At 50.5% G+C, this 17,795-nt stretch overlaps 1 protein-coding gene across 4 annotated transcripts; it reads left to right on the top strand.

The window, feature by feature from the left end:
• Positions 1 to 215: 215 nt before the first annotated feature.
• LOC131807324 (b(0,+)-type amino acid transporter 1-like) lies at positions 216 to 9,953 on the top strand. Of its 4 annotated transcripts, none has more exons than XM_059132558.1 (7): positions 254 to 296; positions 926 to 1,021; positions 4,952 to 5,085; positions 5,262 to 5,391; positions 6,546 to 6,670; positions 8,513 to 8,600; positions 9,096 to 9,953. In XM_059132558.1, exons 1-7 carry the CDS (start codon positions 291 to 293, stop codon positions 9,327 to 9,329), a joined length of 813 nt encoding a protein of 270 aa, XP_058988541.1. In that variant the 5' UTR covers positions 254 to 290; the 3' UTR covers positions 9,330 to 9,953. The 4 variants fall into 4 exon arrangements, with proteins under 4 accessions (XP_058988539.1, XP_058988538.1, XP_058988541.1 ...); XM_059132557.1 differs by having other exon boundaries at positions 276 to 296; positions 923 to 1,021; XM_059132555.1 differs by having other exon boundaries at positions 221 to 1,021.
• Positions 9,954 to 17,795: the final 7,842 nt, after the last annotated feature.

Raw genomic sequence — 17,795 nt, 5'->3', positions numbered from 1 at the left:
TTGGGCAGCAGGGATTTCTGCTAAATCCCTCTTTTTTTCTTCCTTGATCTTTCCTGTGGCAAAAAGCTCCTGCAGACTGCCTCTACTGGACTGGTAGATCCGTGAAGGCTCAGTCCTTTCTAAATGCCATACCCTGGCTGTCTGGTCTCTGGTTCAGACGTCCTCAGGCGCTGTAATCATTAACTCCTGCAGGAAGCTCACAAGACAGATTATCTCTCAGAGCGTCTGCTTCTGCTCAACTAGACGTAGCAACTAGTGAAGTCCTGAGATGGAGAGAAGGCAGGAGAGAGATGGCGGTGAGGGGGTGTCAGGACTGGAGCCAGGTGGCAGGGGGCTAAGGCTGAGGAGGGAGATTGGCTTGTGGAGTGCTGTGTCCCTGACTGCTGGCTGTATGGTCGGTTCTGGTATCTTCATGTCACCACAGGGGGTCTTGGTCTACATAGGCAGCCCCGGGGCCAGTCTTGTGGTCTGGGCAGTCTGTGGTCTCCTGGCCATGATGGGCGCTCTGTGCTATGCTGAGCTGGGTGCTCTGGTACCCAAATCTGGGGGGGAGTATGCCTACATCCTGCAAATCTTTGGCTCCTTGCCAGCCTTCCTGGTTATCTACACGTTTGTGCTGTTGGTCAGACCAGCCGCCATCGCGGCCATCTCTCTGAGCTTTGCTGAGTATGCAGTGGCTCCGTTCTACCCTGGCTGCTCCTCGCTGCCGCAGGCTGTGCTCAAGGGTGTGGCAGCCATCTGCATCCTGTCGCTGATGCTGGTCAACTGCAGGAGCTCGAGGCTGGCCACCATGCTGACGAATGTGTGCGCGGTCGCCAAAGTGTTCTCGTTGTTGGTCATCGTGGGGGGTGGGGCTGTGGTGCTGGGCCAGGGCCGTGGCTACACGGACGGCTTTCTGTTTGCCTTCCACAATACCACGCAGCAGCCCGGGCGCATCGGTATGGCCTTCTACCAGGGACTGTGGTCCTTTGATGGCTGGAATAATGTCAACTACGTAATGGAAGAGCTCAAGAATCCGAAGGTGAGTCCGTACTTCTTCAGGGCATGAGATCTCCAGACATCAGCAGTTCCAATTATTGTTATTTGAGCTCACAAGACCACGAGACATCAGCTGAAAGTGGGGGCTCCCTTTTTGCAGTCCTGAATGCCAGCCCACCGTCTCCCTTAATTTGTGTATGGAATTATATGAGTAATAACCTCCCAAGTGAGCACGGAACTTTATAGGACCACGCCTGAGGTCTCATTTGCCCTGTGAGGTAGGTACTCTTCCCCATTTTTCACATGGGAAAACTGAGGTTTAGAAAGAGGGAAGTGATTCTGAGGTCATGTGACTAGCAAGAGGCCATGCTTGATGACTCAGTTTGTTCTCTATCTTGATAGTTGGAACATGCGGACTCTTGAGTTATTATGGAAATTAACTCTTTGCTGTAAATATATCTGCTTAGGTTGCTACTTGTTTTCTTTTCCTTTTTTTTTTTTTTTTTTAAATTTCCTGCAGGAATCTTTAATTCTCAGAGGATGAGAACTGACTCTTTTCCTCTACCCCCTTGAGGCTGCCTAAGGGGTCTTTACATATCTCAGCTCTCGATAAAAAGCTCCCTGAAGGCGAGTGTTGGGAGAATCTGAGACAAGGAGCTTGGAGACTGAAGTCCAATAGCAGAGAGAGATTGGGGTGAGGGCTGGAGTTCAGGGACCCAGTTTTTATTCTTGCATGTAAATCCTTGTGCTTCAGTCCCTGGCCTGTGAAACAAGATCTTCATAGCTGCCCTGTCTACCTCACAGGGCTTCAAGGTGTCAGATAGCATAACCACTTGTGCATGGAGACAACAGCTGTAATTTGAGGTGAATGGCTAGTGTGTGCTCAGGTTGGCTCTGGGTGGGGTGGGAGCTCTAGGGAGCTCATGGGGGAGTAGACTACTCTCTCTGAACTCAGGCCCTGAGCTCAGAGCTGGTTGAGGGAAAGAGCAAGGGGCCCAAAGATGAGTGAGACAAGCTCCCATGCCATAGAGCGTGGATTAGCCACCTTTTTCCTGTAAAACATCAGAGAGTTAATATTTTAGGTTTTGCAGGCCACGAGGTCTCTGTCAAGATTACTCAAGTCCGTTGTAGCATGAAAACAGTCATAGGTAAACAAATGAGTGTGGTGATGGCCTCCAAAAAGTTTATTTACAAAAACAAGCAGCAGGCTGGATTTGGTCCACAGGCTGTAGCTCGCTGACCCCGGGTGTGTGTATGGAGCATTTTTGACAAATGGGGGTTTCAAAGCAAAAACAAAGCCATGGCTCTGAATGCTGGACATTCGAAAGGCTGGTTCTCACTCCGCCCTCTGAAGCACATGTTAAGTGTATCTTCGTGTCACATTTTTTTTTCCAAAAAAACTGCAGAACCTGTGCCAAACCTGGGCCAGTCTTATGAATCTGAGCGAAGAGTTAAGGTGTTCAGGAACGAAGCCAGGAAATCTCACTGTTCTTGTGGTACACGGTGGGGCTTTGCTGTCATAGCTCATCAGCTGGCAGGTGCGTTGTCCAAGATGTTAAGTTTAAAAGCACATGAGGTCCACTTCCCTGGGACTTAGCATGTGGCTGGGTCACGCATGGTGGGTGTTTGCCTGCTGAGGGTCCCCCACCACGAGGCCTGTTGTGGGGGGCAACCCAGGACTTTGTTCCCCCAGCCCATCTTTGCCACAAGTGGCATCTTCTGGACCAGACAGAACACACTTTCAGGACTGGAAAGATGAGGAATTTGCTTTCATGCCTCTGTGGTGGTTGGGGCATCTTCCTTTGCTTTTAGGTCCCCAGTTTTGAGAGCTAGAGGGGATGTGGAAGGACCCATCTTATATGAGACTCCATTGCCATCCTCCTGGCTTCCCTCGCACATACCTGTCACGTGACCTGCCAGGTCAGCGGACCAGCCTTCCCGGTTGCCTGGGGCTGAAGCGTTCCCAGGAATGCTGGACTTCTGGGGCTAAAAGCATGAAAGTCTCAGGCAAACTGGGCTGAATCGGTCACCTATCTGGCCCCCGCCCTTAGAGGACAGGACAGGATGGGACAGAGGCTTGGATATAATAAAGCTTGCCTCCGCTTGCTGCTGCAACTCAGAGAAAAGAGATCCCCAGGAGGCAGAGCAGTCAAGCAGGCCTTCCATATGTGGTGGGTTAGAGTTGAACCTTGAAGCGCTGATGAGGTTTGTGGCAAAACAGCCATGCAGAAGCAGTGTGAACAGGAACCCAGAGACTCGAAAGAACAGGGCACGTTTGTGTCCCAAGGACATTTGAAGGAGGCATGAAGACAGTCCCCGAGATCACTACTCTGTCCTCAGTGCCCCCATGCATTTCCTCCCATGCTTCCCTCCAGAGTTTTCTGTGGGCCTGAAGAAAGCTCTGGAAATTGTTTTTTTTATATCACGTTGAAGAGCAGAAAATATGCTAACCAGGAGAGAGTCTTAAATGTGGGGAAGGTCTTACCTTACAGTGGACAAGGAGGTCTGTGTGGGACGGTGGTATAACTCTCCCCCGGACGGCGCTGTGCCGAGTCCGGAGGAGAACTCCCTGCCTCTTGGTACAGCATGACCACTTCTCTGTTTCATTTTGTGTTACATTGTAAGTGTCGGTAACAGCAATGCCAGGTTCTGGTGTTCCGTTTGGTATGGAGGGGAGAGGCCCTGGGCTCCTCAGTGCTTGCCTGCCCCTCACAAGGTAAGCTAAAGGACACCTAGAGAAAGCTTTTCCTTCCTCCTACTTTGGAGTCTAAAGATGTCTATCCAGGGTGGCCTACGCCTGGGGAAAGTTAAGTACTTCCGTGGGCCCCAAGGGAGACGCCTTCCTTCCATTTGCTCTTGGCTCCAGGATGATGGCCAGGGCTGGGGGTGTGACGTGGGAGGGAGTACACTGATGTACCCAGTTTTCATGGATTCCTCCATTTTTACTGGAGGATTCCTCCATTACTGGAGGAATCCTCCATGTTTACTGGATGCCTGCTCAGTCCCTTTCTTTTATTATTTTTGAAAAATTTATTTATTTTAGAGAGACAGCAAGTGAGCAAGAGTGAGCATGAGCAGGAGGGGCAGAGGCAGAGGGAGACAGAGTCTCCAGCAGACTCTGCGCTGAGTGTGGAGTCTGATGCAGGGCTCGATCTCGCGACCCTGAGACCATGACCTGAACTGAAACCAAGAGTCGGACACTTAACCGACTGAGCCACCCAGCCCCTCAGTATCTTTCCTGGGAGACCATGGGTCAGATCGGCCCTTAGCTCCCAGTTCAACCTGCTGTGAGCTCCCACGACCCCTCTGTCCAGGCCCTTCTTTCTTGTCCTCTTCGATGACCTTCACACCTCACAGAGGCAGAGCAGTAGGGAGTCCCACTTTACAGATCCCCAGTGACCCCCAGTTTCCAGTTGAGGAGATGGAGGGGCAGAGTGGGACCCTTGGGAGTCATGGCCTGTGGTCTGGGCCTGCATTCTGGAGACCCAGAGATTGGGCAGGGTTGGCGTGGTGGGCTTGGAATATTCCAGCTGGAAAGATCAATGAACAGCCAAGAAGGAAGATCTTTAACTTTCTTGTCCCTTCTCTGTGCCTCTGCTCTCACAGGTGCCCCTGCTGGGAATGCCCCCACCCCCACCCGTGGGAATCTCTCCTGTTCTTCCAGGAGAGCCCGGCATATGTTTCTGCTCATTCTGGAAGTTCTGGTGATAGCGCCTCTCCCCACCCCACTCCTGTCAGCCCCTCTGTACCTCCACTGCTCTGACTGGTTAGTGCCCCTCAGGGCCTCCCAGGACACCTGTTCTTTGTGTGTCCACGCTGTGGGGTTGTGAGCACATGGACGAGGGGCACACCCAGGGTCCGGCATATTCCCTGTGGCCAGGATAGGCTCAGCACTACCCGGACGAGCGTGTTCTAGGGCCTGAGAAGGACCTACCCCCGCTAACATGGGGCCTCTTCTCCCGGATCTTTGCAGCAAAACCTGGTGTGGGCGCTGCTGATCGCCATCCCTCTGGTCACCAGCCTCTACCTCCTGGTCAACATCAGTTACCTGCTAGTGTTGTCATCCAGTGAGATCCTCTCCTCTAATGCTGTGGCCGTGAGCTGGGGGTGAGTAAGTCAGGTGATGCGATCCTTGGCCGCCGGGCAGACCATCCAGCCTGGGGAGGGATAGTGCCCCTTGTGCATTTCAGCTTGCCTCTAGATGTTTTGCTAGCTCTGTTTCCTGGTGGTTGGCCTCCAGTTTGCTGATGGAGTTCCTTCCTTGGATTCCTCTGTTGTCCTAGGAACCAGGTGCTGGGAACCTGGGCCTGGCTGGTACCCTTGGCTGTCACACTCTCCACGTTTGGCTCCGTCAATGGGATATTCTTCGGTGGAAGTCGTGTGTGCTATGTGGCGGCAAGAGAGGGCCACATGGTGAGAGATGGGGTCCCGGCCGGGCGAGGTGGGGGTGCTGCAGTAGGGCACTGGAAGGACTACAGAGGCTAAGCTTTCTCCTGCCTGAACTTAGCTCTGAGCTTAATTAAGCCAGGCCTTCCCCTGTAAGTCAGAGCCCTGTTCTTTCTAAGAATGGGATTCAAGCATCCCACGCCTCTCCATTTAAACTCCAGTCCTTCAACTTCTGGGTTTTGGGAGATCATCATACAGGGTCACTGTGGAGCTTGTAGGTGGTGGGAATGTTTGCACACTTTGGGGGCGTGGGGGCAGTGGGTGAAGCCATAGGAGTAGAGCCAATGTGGATGCCCGGAGGCCCTTCCCCCAGGGACTGTCCCTCTGTTAGCCTTTGCAGCAATGATGCTGGTTAACAGGCAGCTCCCAGGTGTCCGGGGCTGACAACAGCAAACATTCCATATTGTTCATCAGTCCTTGGGTCCCCCATGGCTCTGCTTCAGGCTGGGGTTTGTGTTCAGATTTCTTCTTTTGGGACTCCGAGTCTGTTCGTGTCTCAGGGACCCAGGCCAAAGTATGTTTTTGCCTGGAGCAGGTGGCAGGGGTTGAAGAGACCAAGCCAAACCACACAAATGTATTTTGAGCCTCTGCTGTGTTACTCCTGCTCACAGTTCATTGGCCAAGCCCAGCGCCAATGGATGGGGAACCAGACAGTATTTGTCCATAGGGCTGGGAGGGGGAGACTGACTGTTTGCTGAATAATAGAACAGTCTACCACAATAACCCACAGTCCTACTCCATGCTCCACCGGCAACTGCCCTACCCTTTCCTCCCACTTTGTCTGTCTTCCCACACCCTTGGTCCCTCTTCCTGTGTTCGGGATGAGCAATAGAAAGTTGAACGACCTGGCCAGGCACCTGCTTCGGCTCTCTACACTCTCTCCCAACTGGGTCTTGGCTGGCCTGGAGGGAGAGGTTCCCCCGTTCTGCATCCTGGGCCTGGTTTCAGCCCAGGTAGGCCACAGAGATCTACACCCAGAAGCAGTGGAGACTGGGGACTATTAGGTGGGGCCCACTGGTGTCCGGAGTGAATTTGCCGGGGAAGAGAACAGGAAGCTTCCCAGGGCATAGAGCTGCTGTGGCTCCCCTGGGGCGCTGCCTGACGCCTGGCTTTGCTCCCAGCCCCAACTTCTGTCCATGGTTCATGTGCATCGCCTCACACCGACTCCAGCCCTGATGTTTACCACCGCAGTGGCTCTGGTCCTGGTCATCCCAGGAAACTTCAGCACCATCGTGAACTTCTTGAGGCAAGTGAGACTCTCCTCCCGTGTGGGTATCTCATGGTGCCTTTGTGTGCATGCTCACATACACTCATTCACATATTTAAAAGTCCTCTGTGTGTGCACACTCATGCACATGTGTGTGTATATATACATAACAAGCTTCTGGAAGCCCCTACGTGTAACTATCACATACATGCATGTATGTATACATACATATGTGCACGCACGCTTCTGGAAGCCTGAGCTCAGCCATTTCAGCCATTCCCTCCCCGTTGTATTTCCAGATTTTTTTTTTAATTTATTTGAGAGAGAGAGAGACAGTGAGAGAGAGCACGAGAGAGGAGAAGATCAGAGGGAGAAGCAGATTCCCCGTGGAGCTGGGAGCCCCATGCGGGACTCGATCCCGGGTCTCTGGGATCATGACCTGAGCCAAAGGCAGACGCTTAACCAACTGAGCCACCCAGGCTCCCCGTTTCCCAAATCCAAGTGTGTCTCCCTCCTGTCTTGCCCTGTTTCCCAAAATTCAATGAGACAAGGGTTTCACCAAGAGGCAGATGAGCAAAAGGCTTGTGCTGTCTTTGTTATTTTTTAATTCTTCCTTGTTCCTTTCCTCTGTCGCGGAGATCATGTTGAGGCCATCGTCAGGCTTTACTCCCCACTACCTCCAGCTCTTGGCTGTGGCATGATTTTCCCTTTGTCGTCTGATCTGTGCTCAGGACTCTGACCCAGCATATCTCTAGTGAACACAAGGCAGACTCACAGCCACACTGGGTATAGTCCGTGATTGGATTAAAGTGGGGAGATGTTCTGACCCCCTTTATTACCTTCTCTGGGGCAGAAATGACGGGCAGTTGTGCCGTCTAGCCGTCCAGCCATAACTTTATGCCTTCATCTGAAGCAGGGTTGGGGGGTGTGTCCTCACACCCACAGGCGAGCGCGGCATCTGGGTGCAGAGGGAGTTCTCTGAGGAATTTTTTCACGCATCGTGTGCTCTCTCTTTTGTTGTCATAAGTATAATTAATTTCCTGGAACAGGATCTACAGTGCTTGATGTGACTTTGTTCAGAACACTGAGTAACAGACCTGGTTTTTCTTTTTATCTTCTTCCCATGAGAAAGGCTAAATTCATGATATGCCAAGAATAAATCAAACCCATGGTGAGCCCAGGGTTTCTTTAGACTGAGATTTGGGGGATGTGACCGAGAATGTTCCAGCACAGAGTGAGAATGTTAGGATGACCCATCCCAATGAGGACACAATGTCTCCCCATCTTGACTGCCTCCAGGGACAGCCTGGTCTGGACCCGGTCTCCAAGGGCAGGTGAGGTTTTCATTAGACCTTCATCAGCCACTCAGCTACCCACTCTGGCAAAGACAGAGGCCAGGGGCTGGTCTGGGTGCTCCACGGCCTACCCTGTCACCAGCTCTAAGGTAGGAGGATCTGCTATGAGAGTGTGGTCCCTGAGGAGAGCACAGGCTCCTTGAGATTCCACCAAACTCTTTCTTTTGGACACACACATGCGCTTCCCCTTCCCTTCCCTTCCCTCCCTCTGAAAACTGTCCTCTTCTGTCCAGCCAGGGGCAGGCAAGAAAGGTCCGATCTGAAGCCAGGTGGGGGCCTGGCTCGTGTACTTGTCACTTGGTGACGGAAGATGAAAGAGGAGGGAATACCCCCCAATGCCTTCTTGTCCTTGGTGCCCCAGCCTTGCCTTCTTTCCTTAGCCTCCTTGGATAAGGGGCTGGGGGTGGCTGAAAGGCCTCTGGTGAGCTTGCACTTGTGCCCCGGGTTTGCACCAACAAGGCCAGCCCCTCTTGCAGACCCAACCAGGGCAGGGCCTGGTAGCGAGTGGCTTCTGTTTGCCTTTCAGCTTCCTTGGCTGGATCACCTATGGAACCACCATTGGCTGTCTCTTGTACTTGCGGATAAAGAACAAGAATCTTCCTCGACCTTACAAGGTAGACTTTGGAATAAACGTTGGGCTTTCTTCAACCTTAGTCTGTGCATGAGGCAGATCACTGGTCCACAGCCTCATCCGGGGTGGCCACTGTCATATTTGGTAGAAGATGTCTGTCTGTATTTCCTGGGGAGGGGGGATGAGGGACAGCTGGGTCCTAGGGCCTTGATTCTGCTTGCTGGGGACTCATTTCTCCTCTGGAGGACTCTCAGGGAGAACGATGAGAGACACATGCCCAGAGGAGGCTCACACAGAGTAGGACGCACAAAGCACAGAGATGATCAAGCTGGGTCCCAAAGCCTTGGCTCCTTGGATGGCCCCCGTAACCCAGCAGGTGGCTTTTCTGGCTAGGCAAGGTATGATGGCAGGGACAGGAAGAGGGGAGCTGGTGGAAGGTGGAAGCAACAGGCAGGCAGGCAGGTGGGAGGGACAGAGCCCAGGGGCCACACACCCTGTCCCGTGCCTCTCCATCATCCAGTCTCTGTGTCTCTGGCAGGTCCCCACCGTCATCCCTGTCATCATGCTCCTTGCTTCTTTCTACCTGGTGCTGGCACCCATCATTGAGCACCCCCAGACTGAGTTCCTGTACATCTTCCTGTTCCTGCTCAGTGGCATCCCGGTCTATTTCCTGCTTGTCTATTTCCGATGCCAGCCCAAGTGGTTGCAGATGGCCACCCTGTATCTCCAGCTGCTCCTGGAAGTTGCTCCAACTGTTAAAAATGTGGACTAAAGGACTGGACAGGTGAGCACTGCCCTTCTTGCTGCAGACATGTCTGTCCCCACGCAGGTGGCCTTGCCAGATTTTCTGTAGGTTGCGCATAATTCCAATGAGTGAATGGAAGGCTAAATACAGCTACTGTGAAGCTTTGGGGGGTATCCAACCAGGACAGCATCCCCCTTTCTCTAAGAACTGTGCCTCCAGTGCAGGCAGATCTCACAGTCACATTGGTATTATGTGGCTGCCTGCCTGGGTATAGCTACTTGACGTTCCAGGTGGGCAGCATGAAATACATTCCCTTCTCCGGGGATCTTGGAGTTCGAATTCTGATGGTTGCCTCATCTGAGGAACGGTAAATTCTGGAGGCTATGTGGGACTGTCTTCTCTTATGTGGGCAGAGTAGAGAAAGCCCCCATGGAGAGAGGAATGAAGATACACAGAGAAGTGGTGTTGAGAAATTTCTTGGTGCCTAAGAGCTGGGGGTATGACCTGAGCAGGCAGCAGCCTTGGTCCCTGGCTGCTTTTCAGTTCTGGTCTCTGTCCTTCTGTGGCCCAACTGCCATCTGATTGTCCTTCCTGCTTTTTTATTGTCTGGGACAACGTGATACCTTATAATAAATTTCCAATTTTGGCTCAGGTGGGTTTGAGTGAGTTCTTATTTCTCGCAAATGGAAAAGATCTGGGTCTGACAAACCTTCTTCAGGAAGACATGAGACTTTAGTTCCTATTTAAAGCCTCCAACTGGCTTGAACAAAGAAAGAAGCAAGAGACAGATCCCTGGGAGGGAGGGATTTTGTTGGCTTTGGGTGAAAGGGAGGACGGTCGAATTTCTAGAAGAAAGGGTGGAAAGTTAGAACAGACCTCAGAAGGCTAATGCGGTGATAGGACTAAAGAGAGGCAAGGGGGCAGAGATATCTGGCTGCCCAGGGGAAAATGTAGGACAGGAAGGATGATGACAGTGCCTAGAAAGATTGGGGATGCAGGTTCTGAGTCCATGGCGGGGGGGTGGTCAAAAAGAGGAGGGGCAGGGACACTGCTCAGCACCTCTCCTCCTGCAGCTGCCCTGGGACACCTGTGTATGGCCTTCCTTTTATCGCCCAGATATGGAAAAAGCTCCCACAAGATCTTTCTGTTAAGTTTTCTTCTCACATCGACCAGTTCTCCATTTTTGCAACACCAAATGGGTGTCCATTGATTCCGTTCAATTCTGATACTATTATGAGTTGATGCAGACCTCTCAAAGCTAAAGGGCTCAGGCACCAGGGGCAGACTTCAGTCTCAACTCTTGGCTCCCTGGATACCCATGCTTCTGCCCAACTTGGTTAAGCCCCTCTCTTCACAGTCAATCACTTGCTAGAATGACTCAGGTCTCTGGAAAACACTTGATTTACTATTATAAGCTCATTACAAAGGATACAACTCAGGAGGAGTCCGGTGGGAGAGATGCATAGGGAACTTCCATGATATGCTCTCTTTGGATATGTCACCTACCTGGCACCCTGATGTGTACGCCAACCTGGAAACTCTCTGAAATCTGTCATTTGGAGGTCTTTATGGACATTCCATTTATGTAGGTGGATCAATCATTGGCCATCGTGATTGAATTCAATTTTCATCTCCTGGGATCTCCCCAGAGGTTGGAGAGTTCCATCCTGCTCATCCATCTTGGACTTGTCCGGAAACCAGTCCCCATCCAGAAGCTATCGGGGGCTCCCATCCACCATCATCTTGTTAGCATACAAAAGACACTCATCACTTGGAGAATCCAATGCTTTGGGAGCTGTGGACAGGGAACTGGAGACAAAGACCTAATATTCATCTTTTGTTTTACCATCCTTCTGAACTGTGAACTCTTTGTCAGTGCTGTTCCTGAGGACATGTTGCTTGTGAAATTCTAGGAGAAACTTCATATCCCTTACCCCAGCAGCACAGCCTACCTTAGAGAAAAGAAAATTATAAGAGGCTGGGTCTATCCAGTTCCTTGTCAAGGGAGACCATGGATCAGGCTGAAAGTTCCCAGAAAAAGCTCTGAATTAGTTCTTTCCTCTTCAGTTTCCCACCAAACTGTGCCTTTGTCTCTCCTGAGCCTCACCAGGCCATGTACCCTAGTGTTTGGTTGCGTTTCATGCTCCCTGCTGGGCTGTGGGTCTGGTGAGGGTGGGCTGTTCTTACACATGTTTGTACATCCCTCATTTCCTATCATGCTCCTGGGCTCCTTGCTGACCAATAACATTTGGTGAATCAAAATAATGAAATATTTGTTGAACAATGAGGGGATGTATGAGATTTATATTTTTTTTTAGGATTTGTGAGCCTGGTTTGCTTCCCGATAGTGCCTGCTCTGCCCTGGGCTCCCAGGCCCTATCTTGAGAATGTTCTCTAAGGAGGAGAGACATTGCCCAGATCTTGAGCAGTCACATCCAGCTGGCAGTGGGTGCAAGCCTAGAGGTGGAAAGCAGAAAGAGGAGCTGAAGTCCCACAACCTTGGCCTTGGATCATGCACTCCAGTTAGGCTGTGTCCCTGTGACTCAGTCTTCTCATCCTTTCCATAGCTGGCTTCCTTTTGGCTCATAGTCCTTTTGTGATGGTGCAAAGGGTCCTCCAGGTCAGGCTCTTGGAAGGCAGCATCTTGTTCCTTGCAGTTTCCCAGGACATCTTCCCTGATCTCCTGTTCTGCCCCAGACCCCTTAGTAGGCCCCAGAGTAGCAGTAGGGAGTGATCCTCAGTGGAAATCTGAGATTTCCTAAGAAATTAGTATATTGAACTTCCTTGCTCTGAGTCAAGAGCATGATTTCTATTGTTACTTATCTTCTATAATCAGAGATAACATAGTGTCATGATGCTGGCCTTCGGATTGGAGAAAGAATGTTCTGAGTCTTGAGGCCAGGGTTGAAGTCCTCTTTATTCCTTCTAGAGAAGCAATAAGTTCCAGGAAAGGTGTGGGGCAGGTGTTGGCTAGGTTCCTGGGGCAGGGCAGTGTTCTTTAGCCCTAGGTCCACCCAACAGCATTTAGATGTTTCTGTTTAGGGCAGAGCCTGTCTACTCCCAGTCATAAGCACTCAATTCTTTGGACTTCCTTTAGGCCATTTACACTGTCTTCTGCTGAATACTTAGATTGGGGGAAACTGAGTCTCATAAATTAATCCATGCAAATGAATGTCATGGTTAAATTTTCAAACACTACAAAAGGTACAAAGGGAAAGTCAACATTTCTTACTCCACACTCCCCATTTCCAGTGCGATCAGTTTCCTAGCTTACTTCCAGAAAGCTTCTGCACACGTATGTAAACCATGGTAGAGTACACTGCTGCTTCGCTTATTAGAATAATCACAACCTATTCAGTTCTTCCTGTTGAGGGGAAACAGTTTTCTTTTCGTTATGTCTGTCCCCAGACCAGGGGCTGAGTCCTTTACTGTGGTGGTCATACATACATATTGTTCACTATCCTTTAGCTCTTCTTCTGACCACATGGTAGGATTGTAGTTCCCTGTCCCCTTGGAGTTAGATGTGACCATAGGACTTGTTCTGGTTAATAAACTGTGAGTTGAAATGATGTACATTTCTGTTATGGTGAAGCTTCAAGAGCCAGTGCACAATTTTCTGCATTTTCCATTTCCCTCTGCTTTAGAGCCTGGCAGTGTCCTCATGGCTGTTCTGTGAGCCTGGGTCCTGACATAACAATGATACGGAAAAGGGCCAGTCCCCAGTCAACCCTACGTTGGCATGTAGTGTGAGCAAAATTAACTTTTCTTGTGTAAACCACTGAGATTGGGGGATGTTTGTTACTGCAGCAGAATCTAGCCCATCCTGACTGTTCATCCCTCCTCTGCTCATGTGTCTTACAAGTACCCAGGACTGCTGACCAGTTGAGCCAGGCCTCAGTTTGAGAGTGCCAAGGAAAGCACAGGTGATGTGAGCTCATTCTTTTGCGGGTCTCCTCCTCTCTCTCACATCATTCCTGTTATTCCTCACCTGCCTTCCCTGTCCTTCTCCTCCAGGCCACCCCTCTCCTGTCTCCACCCCCAACACATTTTCTTCCTTTACTTTCCACAGTCCTGCAGTCTTATTTTGCCTCCAGGGGAAGAAAAACTGGTTCTGCAAATAGGCCTAAAAGAAATCTTGCTAGTGAGAGCTTTTGAATATTTGTTCCTGCTCAGGTGTGCACTGAAGAAAGAAAACTGTTCAGTCTAGCCCTTGGGTAGCAAAAGAAAGACAAAAGGAGGTAAAATACACATACAAAAGCCAGCAGATGGTTACTTTCAGACATCACCCTGATGCACACAGATAAACACTAACACCATCCCCTTTAAAATAGCAATGGACTATACTCTAGATTTTTCTAAAAATTCATTAACAGTTAATATGGGAGAGCTTTTTTATATAAGCCTTTTTTTTTATCAGCACATTTCTTTAAAAAAAATTTTTTTTTAAGATTTTATTTATTTATTTATTTGACACAGAGAGAGATCACAAGTAGGCAGAGAGTCAGGCAGAGAGAAATGGGGAAGCAGGCTCCCTGCTGAGCAGAGAGCCCGATACAGGGCTCGATGCAGGGCTCAATCCCAGGACACTGAGATCATGACCTGAGCCGAAGGCCGAAGGCAGCGGCTTAATCCACTGAGCCACCCAGGTGCCCCAGCACATTTCTTTTTTAATGGATGCTTAGTATTATTGGCTTATTGTTTATGGATATTCTGTTGATTCTACTTTGTCATATTATAAGCAAAGCTAGAGGGGTCACCTTGCTGTATAAAAAAGTGATGATCCCAAAATAGGCACCCTCTTTCTTCCCAAATTATCAGTTTCCTCTGTGTTCTAGTTATCCTCCTGAATTAGTGTTTGCCACTTTTTTTTTCTACAAATGAAATCTATATTTTAGGTGTAGGAATATACATTTAAACCATAAAGTTATTGCGACATAGACCATGAACTTTGTTGACTACAGAGTTTCTGTGGGACATAGATGCTCTTAAATTATCGCTATTGATTTGTTTCATTTATGTTAATTTGGGTTTGAAACTTTTTGTAAAATGCAGAACCTCAAAACTTTCTTTAAAATATCTCTCACATTGACTTGCAGAATGTGTCATGGAATCAGGACTGTTGGGAGTGAGTATAAAGCATCTGGGAACCCTGAAAACAGATAAATAAAACTAAAGAAAAATATTTTGCAAGTCATCTCTATGTCCCTTTAGGAAACATCTTTTTTGGAATGAATTTTAGATTGTATATCTATGCTTTTCATTTTAGACCCAGAAATGTTGTACAATTTCTAAGATGAAAAATTATGTGATGTTCTATATATAAAAGAAAGGTCGGAATTTTATTGCTTTAGTCCAAAGGCCTCTTCAAGCCCTTCAGAAAAAAGGCCTGAAACAAAGCTCTCTTTAAAACATAAGGCAAAAGTAGAACAGCAAAGACGGGTTTCTGAATGTAAGAGCAAATGGTCTCTTTAGAGTGTTTCCTGCTCCCGGTGGTCAGATCAGTCCATCGGCAGCAGCGCCTGGTGATCCAGTCAGAGATGAAAAGGCAGAGGAGCCGGTGGGGACACGGGAGCTCAGTAGAAAGGTCACCGGTCACTGGGCCTCCCCGGTACGTCCTGGGCCCTCCCTTGGGTCCTGGGGGCTGTGAGAGGGACACAGAAGCCTGGGGGACCCTGGGTTCCTGCGGTCACACGGCGACCCTGCTGCAGGGGCCCAGCTCCGCCTGGGATTCATGGATCCTGGCGCTGCTCAGGGAGGCCCTGAGGCCGGCTGCCCTGGGAATATGGCGAGCCCTGATGGGAAGCCTGGGAGGGACAGGCCGTGGGGCCTCCCGCTCGGTAAGGGGGTCTGAGCCATGCAATGGGGCCTGAGATCAACCGTAGCTTTGGAGAGGAGAGTGGGGCTCGGGAGATGCATGGGGCTCCTGGTGCTGAAAGGGTGTGAGGATGAGGGCGGCTCTGCAGGGGCGGGGCAGGGTGGGGTAGGGGGTGGGGGGGTGGGGAGGTGGGAGGAGCAGGGTGGGGCCGGGCAGAGCAGGTGTGAGGGGTGCGGATGGGTCTGAGTCCTTCAGCAGGGCAAGACGGGCCTGGTCGTCTGGGCTGTGGGTCAGGGAAAGGGGATGTTGGCCTTGACCCTTAGGGTTTGAGCCTAGGTAACTTGGTGAATGTGTTATGATTCTTGGCAATAGGGAAGATGGGACAGATTTGGAGGAAAGGGAGGCTTTAATTTTGCTCAGTTTAGACTGCCATGAAGTGTTCCCGTGGAGATGGTTGGGTGAGTTTGTGTATCTGGAGCCCAAAGGCCTTGGCTAGAGAGGAAAGGTGGAAATACAAGCCACACGAGAGAATAAGAAGGTTGTAGACAGAAGTCTTCGATGCCATAAATCAGCTATTGACCGACCAACCTCCTAGATTTCTACCTAGAAATCTACCAGGCCTGTTTTATTTAATTTTTTTAAAAAGATCTTACTTATTTATTTATTTGACAGAGAGAGGGAGAGAGAGAGAGAGAGTAGTGAGAGAGGGAACACAAGCAGGGGCAGCGGGGGAGGGAGAAGCAGGCCTCCCGCTGAGTGGGAACCCTGGGATCATGACCTGAGCCCAAGGCAGCCGCTTAACGACTTAGCCCAGGCGCCCCATCCCAGGCCTGTTGTAATAGCACCCCTCTACCTCTCCCATATGTACTTCTCACGTGCGGGTCCCAACACTCACGGCTCCTGCTGAAGAATCTCAGAGGAGCTCCTAGAGAACTTCCTCTTAGTAATAGGGGTGGGGACTTGGCCCATGCCACCTCCAAGTTACTCAGAGGACAGCCGGCTCCCCTGTTGTCTGGGGGGTGTGGTTGCCACCCCCTTTCCTTAGAGCCACCCCATCTCCCAACCTGCTATGTTCAGAGTCCTGGCCCTGGGTCTGGCCTTGATGACATCTGAACAAACCGGTGCTTAGAAGGCAGAGGGGGTGTTGGAGTGCGTGGGACCTTTGGTTCCCTGCCTTGCACCACAGCTCCCGTGGCTCAGGCCCTCCTGGTAGCTCCACACCTCCTAGGGCCTGGGGTCTTGTTTCTGAACTGCCCCGGGGCTGGCTCTTGTCCCCAGCCGCTCCTCTCTGGTACCAGGTCCTAGGCATGAGGGCCATTTGCACACCGGGCTTTCGGATGCTTCCTGCCCACTGGTTTGCTTGGTTGCTTCCTGCTCCGAGGCTACAGAGCACGGGAGGCCTCACCAGATGCTTCCGGGCTGTCTGTCGGGCTCTTGCTGGGGAGAAGCTGGCAGGACAGTGAACAGACAAGGAGCACGTCCCTTCTGTCCTCCTGCATGCCGGTCCGCTTCTAGAGTCCTCTGTTGGCAGGCCCTGCAGGAAAGCAGCTGACAAGGGGACAGGGACTTTGCAAGGCTCTAGCCCCAGCGGCACGAAGCGAGGAAGCATGCGTCTGGAGCTGAGACACGCTAGCTTGAGGACTGCCTAGCACCATGGCCTGCTGCCTTTCCTTGCTTGGCAAGCTCTTGCCTGTCCCTGGGTCTTGCTCAGGTGTGGTTTTCTCAAGCCAGCTTCCTCTGGACCCAGTGTCCTCCTGGTTTCTCACAGAGCCGTGTGCCTGCTTGTAACCAGCACAAGAGAGCTTGCGGGAAAGCCCTCTGTTTGGTTGTCGGCCACCCTTACTCGGCTGCAAGCTTCTGGAGGAGAGAGACTTTGTCTGGTAACTACTTGTAAACTTCCCGGGAAGTCTTTGTTGAACTGTAGTTCCTAAGATTGTAAGTGCTTTCTGGGAGAAAGCTAGGGAGTAAGTGGAGGGTGTTGGTTTTATTCCCAGTTCCCCCTCATATAGGTTCCCCTCAAACAGTTGGCGCTGCCATTCTTTTCTCCGACAATAGTGATTAATCTTTATTGAGCACCTGGCAGGTACCAGGTGCTCTTCTTCACATTCCCCTTGAATCAACTCATTTAATCTTCACAAACATTAAACTGAGGCACAGAGACGTTAAGCAGCTTGTCTAAGGTCACACAGCTAGAAAGTACTAGAACCAGAATTTAAGTTACAGACAGTCTGAGTTCCAGAGCCTGGGGTCTTAGCCACTATTTACAATAATATAGCCCAAGGATGACGGGAATTAGGAAAATGTGGCCAACTTATGCTGAGGACAATGGTAACAATCATACTCTCTCTTTTTTAAAAGATTTTATTTATTTATTTGAAAGAGAGAGAGCGAGAGACACAGCACAAATGGTGGGGAGGGGCAGAGAGAGAGGGGGAAGCAGACTCCTTGTTGAGCAGGGAGCCTGACGTGGGGCTCAATCTCAGGACCTGAGCCAATGGCAGACACTTAACTGACTGGGCCACTCAGGTGCCCCAACAATATCATACTTTATATACTTTATCATACTCTTGATAAAACATTACTTCCATAGTAAATCGAGTTCTATCACATTGCTTCTCTCTAGGAAATAATATCTCCCTTCTTTTGGTGAACTGAGCCTCCTAACTCTGCAAATATAA

This window comes from Mustela lutreola, chromosome 9 (assembly GCF_030435805.1).
Source record: "Mustela lutreola isolate mMusLut2 chromosome 9, mMusLut2.pri, whole genome shotgun sequence".
NCBI classification, from domain to species: Eukaryota; Metazoa; Chordata; class Mammalia; order Carnivora; family Mustelidae; genus Mustela; species Mustela lutreola.
This window is presented reverse-complemented; position numbering and strand designations above follow the sequence as displayed.

Coding starts and splice junctions, on each gene's coding strand:
- LOC131807324 (XM_059132555.1), top strand. CDS start 269: ATGGAGAGAAGGCAGGAGAGAGATGGCGGTGAGGGGGTGTCAGGACTG. Junction 5,392..6,545: donor CGGCAAGAGAGGGCCACATG/GTGAGAGATGGG, acceptor CTTTGCTCCCAG/CCCCAACTTCTGTCCATGGT. Junction 6,671..8,512: donor ACCATCGTGAACTTCTTGAG/GCAAGTGAGACT, acceptor TTTGCCTTTCAG/CTTCCTTGGCTGGATCACCT.